This window comes from Zerene cesonia, chromosome 11 (assembly GCF_012273895.1).
Source record: "Zerene cesonia ecotype Mississippi chromosome 11, Zerene_cesonia_1.1, whole genome shotgun sequence".
NCBI lineage: Eukaryota > Metazoa > Arthropoda > Insecta > Lepidoptera > Pieridae > Zerene > Zerene cesonia.
In genome coordinates, this window is record NC_052112.1 from 2,796,264 (window position 1) to 2,805,373 (window position 9,110).

Sequence of the window (9,110 nt, forward strand, 5' to 3'; positions counted from 1 at the left end):
AGTAATAAATGTTATTTGCAGTTAACAATTTTCTTTTTTCTTTATTACAATATTTATGGCAAGACTAGGTATATTAGGTAGATTCCTTAGACAAAGCAGAAACGGTCCAAAACTCCAAAACGGTTCTTGAAAAATTATTTTTTATTGACTGATTCATTTTTATATCTTATTTTTAAGGTTATAATATTCGCCTACAGTTTTCTTTCAGAAACGCATCGAATTCTTTAAATATACAATGTTAAGGAAACAAATTACCGAAGTTTTATATAACATAGTTAATATTTCTTCATACAAAGAAACAAGAACAATTCAATTTTGGATAAAATTGCCATAAAATAATAGAAATGACAATGAGATTAAATATATTAATCTATTTATCCTATCACATTGCCGATAAAACAAGTGCGCCAAACCCATGGCTAATAATAATGAAACTACATTAATTTCAATTAGATCCTCATAAAGCAGCAGCACATAAGTAGGTTAGTTATTACATACTTGATAATCCTACTAATTTTATAAATGCGAAAGTTTATAAGGATGTGTGTGTGTTAGTTGCTCTTTCACGCAAAAACTACTCAACTGATTGCAATGAAATTTGGTACGTAGACAGCTGGACAACTGGAATAACATATAGGCAACTTTTGGTCCGTATAACGTAGGAATTATACGGACTTAAGCGGGTAAGCGGTAAGGGTTGCGGACAGAACCGCAGTTTTATTTTACAAGTATTGTCAATAGTCCACAAACGTTACGACGAATGATAACAACGCGCGTAACATGACAACTTTCGCCACACAATAGCGCTACAAATATCTCCTCTGTTCACTGTTCACGATATCTGACTGTGGTCGATTATGTAACATTCATCTTTTAGTATTTCGGTATTGCGTGGGAATTAATCAAATTTTAGATTATCTTTAGCTAGAATTCATTTGTTTGATAGCTAAACGATAATATTACAATATCAGAAGGGTGTACTGATTTAGTTATAAGATAATTAGTAAACTAAAACTTTATTATAGAGTTAATAAACTAAAAATCCAGAGATGTGTGAACTCAAATCTAAATATTTGTTAAACATAACATATAATAAAAAAAAATGTACATAGCGATCATACTAAAGTGTAATAATTAAATACAGAAGAGGCAAAGAACTATTACGACGCGCTTAAGTCTCGCGCGTTGAACTCTCTTGTATGAATGATGGTATCATCATAATTGAGGATAGCGCGTGCGCAGAGATAACGTCACACTATTAATAAGATTGTTTCGTTCTTTATATACAACACTTCCTGGGTTCGTTTACGAATGCGTTAGGTTTAATGATTTATTCATGCTAATTGAATTACAGATTATGATTATTGTCATTTAATTCAACAAATCAGAGATGTGAGTTTCTCTAAAATCTGTTAGTGTACATAATAAATTGGGTTGACAAAATATCTGTAAATGTGAATGCTTGAGGGTAATCACAAAACGTTTTAGAAATTCTACTGAATATAACTTATACCACCCCGGCTTCGTCCGTGGTACGTACATAGCCTATAGTCTTCCTCAATAAATGGGCTACCTAACGCTGAAATAATTTGTCAAATCGGACCGGTAGTTCCTGAGATTAGTGCGTTTAAACAAACAAATAAACTCTTCAGCTTTATAATATTATACATTAGATATCATTTTCACAATTTTTGAGAACATCTTTTAAATAGTATAATATAGTAAGTATTCTATTTATTCTTATCTTTTATTGATTGTTTATTTGCTCTCAATAATTATGTTTTTAAATTCGATGGCTCGGTTCCATGGATTCGATCGCCGAACAACAATGCCGTTATCTTTCTCGAGTTTGAATTGAACATAACATCTAATATGTGTATCGAATATTTCGTAATTTGTGAAGTAGTAAATGATATTTTATTTTGTTTTTATTTATTTGAAGAATTGTCTCACTCTGAAACTGTGAATAATTAACCTTTAATTGAATGAATACTTATCATTCACCAAGCAGTGAAAGTGCCAGCGGTTATGTGGCAATTTATATACTTACGGTACTAAAGGTTAAACTGTCACGAAATGATTAATATTTTATACGAGTTTCAAAGTAAATTAGCACAAAACGATTTCATTTATATTGCTAGTTAATTATTAATTATTATAATTATACCAGTATGACTTGCATATAACGAGTACTAGAAATATTTATGTTAAATGACAGTAATTTTGTTGGTTTTAACGTAATACACAATAACATTTTTTAGTTTTTAATGAGTAACATTTTATATTGTGAATGCCGTTCTTTAACCAGTATGTTAATAGAAGAGAAAATAAATCTATAAAAATCAACGTAGCCGTGTATAAACATACATGTTTTAAACTATAAATTGTATGTAACTTCGAGGGAACATTTTATCCGCTATTATTACTAGCACCTGCTCACTATAGATATAGAATTTTAAGTTTTCATAAATGTCCAACAACCACGAGCGTAGAAGCCTTGAATTTAACAAACGTAAGGTTCCTTTCCAATGGCCGTTGGGCAACGCTCCACCAAATTAGTTCCAGTTATAATTCACCAGAACCACTTATGATATAAGAATATTAATTTGTACACAAAAAATCTTGGATATCGTGTTTTGCGATTTTGGCGCTAAACAACTTATTTGTGAAACAGCTAATGTACTAATAATAAAAGCGAATTAAACTTCCAAAACGTTGGGCTATTTAATTAAATACACATATTTAAAAATCAATACTAATAAGGTATGGCTCTTTCTGAACTAGGAAATATCAAGAACTTTCTTTAAATTGGCAAAATTTTTATCTTTTAAGAGATTTGGTCCATTTGTGGAGAAAGATTGGTAGCCGAGCATTAATGTAGTTGCAAAAATGGTAAAGATATTCCTGTCGCGAATAGACGACGTTGCGTGGAATTGCTAGTTAATAAAAGTAAGTAAGTATTTAACAGCAAAAAGGACATTTCCGTTCCTTATTTAATATTCATTTGCGTGGTAATCTTGTTATAATTTCCAGCTCAAATTCCAATCAATAATTTCGTAAATATCCTTAGTCTCAGAATTCGCAATACTGTATTAAATATTGCGCAGTTGTAAACCTGTATACCAAAACATACCCCAGGACCTTTCTAATCATTTAGGTCTTGAGCAACTGTTTTAAAGTTGTTATATCCAGTTCCTTTGTAATAAATACTTGAGTTAATTGTAACAGTCTATAACACGTAGACTGACAAATAAAATAATAATTATTTTAAACAAAAATCTTAATCGCCTCCAAATTATCAAAACTAAACCTAATTGAAATAGAAAGCACCAGCTTTCAAATGAATTAGAATCATCACAATCGGTGCACCCAGTTGAAAGGTCTAAGAAAAACACAAAAACAGTTCAATTGAGAACCTTCTCCTTTTTTGAAGTTGGAAAAGCAATTGAGCAATGTATAAGCAGAAAATTTCGATTGATAATTTTATGTAAGAGAAAATTGTTAATAGATAATAAAAAGTCAAGCAAATCTGATAAACAGACAAAAATAAGTTTAAATTTTTGTGCATTTTTTTTGTCAGACGTCATTTAGTGCGGACTTTAAAACACAATAATAAAAACACTTCATTCCTCACGGAGCTGTTTCATTTATACTTTTATGCGAATAAGGTAAATTAACAATCACTTAATCTTGTGATTGTTATGTCTTGAATACGTAATTTCCCATACGTCATAATTTCCAATTTAACACATGCGACAACATTTCCACATATAAAATAATCCATTATTCTATTAAAGATGTACATATATTACAAAGGTACATCTTAATTTATACTAATGTTATAAAGTTGAAGAGTTTGTTTGTTTATTTGTTTGTTTGAACGCACTAATCTCAGGATCTACTGGTCCGATTTGAAAAATTCTTTCAGTGTTATATAGCCCATTTATTTAGGAAGGGTATAGGCTACATATGTACATATTCTATAAACGTAAGCTCACTCACTCGTCACTCGCGTGGTGGGTTATGGATTTGAGTAAAGGAAAAAAATTCTAATTTCTATTATTTTATGTGTTTCTACTATTAATTTATAAAAGATAACAAAAGTAGTACAAAAATGACTATATTCAAACTATTATAATGGTTCCGTGGATGCTGATTATTTCCGAAGGATGTGAAAAATAAATCATAAATTAATAAATAAGTAACCATTATTATTGTTAGCGATTCAATGACATACTATAATATTTATAATCTATTAAAAGCAACCTAAATCAGTTATAATTATTATTTATAATATACATAGACGCAAAGGACTCGTCATAGACAATAAAATATAACCTGTCATCAGCAATCTATGTGTATGTACTATGAGGTAATTAGTTTGATACAATTAAGATGCATCATACAATTACCATGTATCTACTGCGTCTCAGAATTGAGATTCGTAATTAAAAGATTTTTATTAATAAAAACGTTATTCTATATAAACGTATTCTAGTATGAAATTCGATTATTTATGATTGATTATTGATACGATGATATTATCACACAGATCTAGATGTTATGTATCAACAGTACAACATGTGTACAAAAAGGCATTTTGAGTTCTGAATATCGTCAGATAATTCTTTAAATTGGTCTGTAAATTAGTTTAAAAGCGCTTAGGAAATGTATACTATGAACCAAAAATGTAATCAAATACGTAGCGAATATGAAGTCATTTGTTATTTTTTCCACCTGACGATTAAATATATCCTGTTCCAATCTCAATAATTTATTTGTCGAAACTCTAAAGGTCACCGACATTTTAAAGTGGGTTTTAATTAAATTAAAACTAGTTCGTACAAGCAGTGATATATTATGAACGCGCAAAGCTTACGTCTTATAAATAAATTTTGTGAAGTAAATACTTAAAAATATTTCTGCAGATACCTGTACTGATTACACTTTGATATTACTAGAATGATGTAGTGGTTCCTTTGAAAAGCATCCACTTAATATTCAAATGCATTAGGTGTCCCATATTCGTCAACATTGTTTTGTTTTTATTGTACCACATTATTCATATTATGTTCCTCCATCTTGTTACAGTATTAGATATTTTAGTACTTTATGCAGTAAGAAAGGTTTACGTTATGTGATAATAAGAAAACATACGTATCTGGAATATTATCAGAGTTAAAGTGAACGCATTACTTGTAACGTTTTTAACATTTACGTATTTAACTCGACAATTATATTTATCTTTCATATATTTATATATGTAATACATATATACAACAATACAAATTGCTTGAGCCAAATGATATTCTGGTTTTATGAAAATGGCGGTTAAAACGTTCTAAATTCAATTTGAAATTGGATATTCATTTTTCTGTTTTTGTGGGATTCCATAATAATGATTATAACGTGCTTTAAATGGGTAAATGAAAACATATCTAATATAAACACTTACCATACGCGATGCAAGTGAAAAACGCGAACTGTGCACAAATCCTCATGTTGTATAATTGACGTCCGCACGTTACCTCAGCCCGGCAGCACTGCGCGCGGCGCCCAGCGGCCACCGCTACCACCCTCCAGCTCATGTATAGTGCAGACTTTCAATCACTGTGGACAAGACTTCAGACAGACAAGATCATGTGAAGTATGTTTTTAACAAAAAAAAAAATGGAAAGAAATTGATCCTAGTTTATAAAAAGTGCTGCAGCTTTGTAGTTTTGATGTTTGTGCGTAAGGGTAATTTATAAATGAACTAGTCTGGGCTATATTCGGCATAAGTATTATATGCCATTAATTAATCATACCCATGTTATTCATACTAGTGTTATCTAAGAATTTTGTGGTACAAAGCCTCCGTTTCTAATTTTACAAAAGTATGCTAATAATTCGTTTCAGTTACTCTTTAAAATAGATATACTTTAGGCTTAAATTTAATTTTTAGTTTTATAGCATTGAAATGCTTTATAAATGAGAAATTTTGAAAGAATAGAAAAAATTTGATCACGAGGCAGGATTCGAACCTGCGTTTCTTGCCTAACCGTAGCAACGCCTAGCCTCTCGGCCACCCGTGATCCTTCTATTCTTTCAAAATTTCTTACTTTAGGCTTTTTTTTGACAACTTATTTTAACGATGAGGTCCGGTCTATAACCATGTCATATGTCACATTCGAGTCACCTATTACGAAAACGGGCGCAACCTCGCAGCGTGTTATGTGTGACAATAAAGACACGACTGCATCTGGTCAGTACTAGATGAAATTTAAACGAAACTGATATATGTATAACACTTTAATTCTATCAGAAACAGATTTTAAAAATATCGAAATATTACTAGCCTACATAGTAAAAATACTTGTATTGTTTTCTACGAATATTTTATTTCAAGCGTTTGATGAATTTATGTCGTATACATTTTTCGTCCACCTAAAACTTATAATACAAGTAAAATTAAACTAAGGACTGACTTCGCATGCATACGTTGTCAATCACTTTATCAGCCCAGGCGCTTATTTTATTTTTATTTGTATTTCAGTGACAAAATAACGCACAGAAGTTAGTGTATAGCATGTGTAGCATCCCACTTCGTGATCAATTTTTTTTCTATTTCTTAAAAAATTGTAATATTGTGTTTGTTCATACGTATAATCTAATGAAAATACAATTATCTTTGGTTTAAATTACAGAACGATATGAATAATAAGGTAATGATAGTAAAATATATAACTTTTAATGGCAAAAATTTTTGTAATCGCTCCAGTCGCTATAGCGCCTAATAACAATAATACCTATAACAATCAATAAATCTGTATTGATGAAATTGTTTTATATAATTCATTACAGCTAGTGCGTATACGACCCAACTGATTGTGTCCAACAAATCGATCCGACTCTTACGTTGTAATTACGTAACTGTTACAATTATCTGTAATTGGCTCACAATCGACTTACACTTTTGATGTCTTTTGAGATAAGGACGTAATAAATAATGGTTGTTAATTGCTGCAAAGTAAATCCTTTCATTTACTTTCGTGTATAGTCATGTAGTTTTAAATATTTAGCAACATAAAAGCATAATTTACTGCGCCTGGAATTTTTAAATCACCCGTTTAATCAATTGGAGTGGTACTTATGACAAGGCGTAAGAAATTGATAACTTCTTTTTCATAAAATGATATGAATAATAACAAATATAGTTTAAAAAACACGCTTTAATAAACAACAGAGTGTAGTAAATTATTAAATCTTGGTGATTATTTATAAGGTAATAAGATCAACTCATTAAATTATTGTTTTGTGACTAATCCTTAAAACGTGTACAAAGTTTGAATTAAACCTGTCCAATTAAACTGTGTCAAAATCGAATTTAAGGTAGTCTATTACCTATAAACATACAGGTGAAACATACAGGTAAAGGAAAAAGGGAACAATAATATAAGAGAAGGGAAGTCTTTGGAATGGCAAGTGTTTAGCAGTAAATTCGAGTGTTATATTCTTATATGTTATTGTTTCAAACTTAGGACAAGATTTACTGCTTTTCACAATGTCTCATTTTTCTTGCAACAAAGCAAAAGTACGTTATAAATATAGAGCTATAATAAGTACCCGTGAAATATTATAAATTAAACATTGAACTGTTATTTGTGATATCCAGAGACGATTGATATAATTGGGTTTCATAACAATAATTAAATAAAATGCCATTAAATGCATTAATTTTCGTTTTATATCTCCTCCATGATTTTTGCTGAAAACTGGCGTCGTAACGAGGTTACATGCTAAGCCAATACTTAGTATTTGGGAATCAGAACTTATACGTGTAAAATACCTTCCCACGCCTTGAACTGGAACTTAATTTTTTGTGTTATTTGAGTGATTTGAATAAATGTTGCATAAGTTTAATCTTTATGCGTATCGCAAATATGCGAAATAATTAACAAAAATCAATTGATGTTATGTAAACAAAGCCACGCGACAATACGAGTACATATAATAAACTTCTTCATTTGACGTATTCCATTCCTTTTTAAGACATCTAATACTACGTCATATTGGTGATTGTTTTCTATAAGCATAGCATACGTGTAATTACGTTCTACTTATAATAATACGAGATATCATAAGGTACATTAACACGTCGACCTCAGTGCCGGAAACATTTTAATTTCTAACGCACATTGTTACTTCTGACATTGCTTTCAAGGTTTTTGTTAAATACCGTTTAGAAATTGCTTGTAGAAGCTCATAAATTTAAGAAATTTAAAACGAACTTATCATAATGTAAGACGTATTATGATTATGGACTATGAGTGTCTTGTTGACTTTAAATGATAAATATTTTACAAAATTTTTGTGTGGCAGAAGATGAGAAAATTGTAATTACCACATTATAGGATATATTATCTAATCGGTTCCTTTAGTTGTTGTATATGTAAATTAATATAATGCTGGCAAGACATTTTAAAGTAGTTAATGAGTACCATCTTAAATATAAGTCATCTCACCAATGTAGCCACTAGATTCGTATATTTTAGTTGCTTTCATAGCATCATGTGTAATGGAATTCTACGATGGGGCTAAAGCTATACGTTAAATAGATCTCTTTAAGAATACTAGTATCCTTACTACACCTACAGTCACATTATATATGTGGGTGATAGACATTGTTATGACAGGGATAAAAGAAATAAATTAAAATGCCTGTTTTCCGGCTTTTTCCTTATAGAAGTGAAGAGCAAGTGCTTAATTTAAAAGCCATATTTAAAATGTATTAGTTCGGAGAGCTTACAATAACATTAATGAATATTTGGAAGATTAAAATATATGGAATGTTGACGCTTAAGAACCTCAGGATAGTTTTGGCATATGTTTTGCTAGTAGTAGTAGTAGATTAGATAGTATTTTAGTGATACTAATAAGCGACATTTCACCGTTTTTTTGCTTTGAAACATAAAATGTAAAAACCTTAAACAAGTTTAAAAATATGAGGAGGCCACATTCTGTATGAGGTTATACTAATATAATTTTCCTTTATTCATATTTAAATTTGTCTTTGTTTTATAGCACACGTAAATCATTTTCAATTGATTCAGGGGTAATAAAACAAATAC

At 30.1% G+C, this 9,110-nt stretch overlaps 1 protein-coding gene across 1 annotated transcript in view; it reads right to left on the minus strand.

Annotated features, from left to right (window-relative positions):
* LOC119829968 (protein obstructor-E) overlaps positions 1–5,611 on the minus strand; it is a 13,342-nt gene extending 7,731 nt beyond the window's left edge. The window contains exon 1 of the mRNA XM_038352736.1: positions 5,456–5,611. Coding sequence (XP_038208664.1) covers positions 5,456–5,588 — 133 coding nt within the window. The 5' untranslated portion in view covers positions 5,589–5,611. The remainder of the gene's footprint in view (positions 1–5,455) is intronic.
* Positions 5,612–9,110: the final 3,499 nt, after the last annotated feature.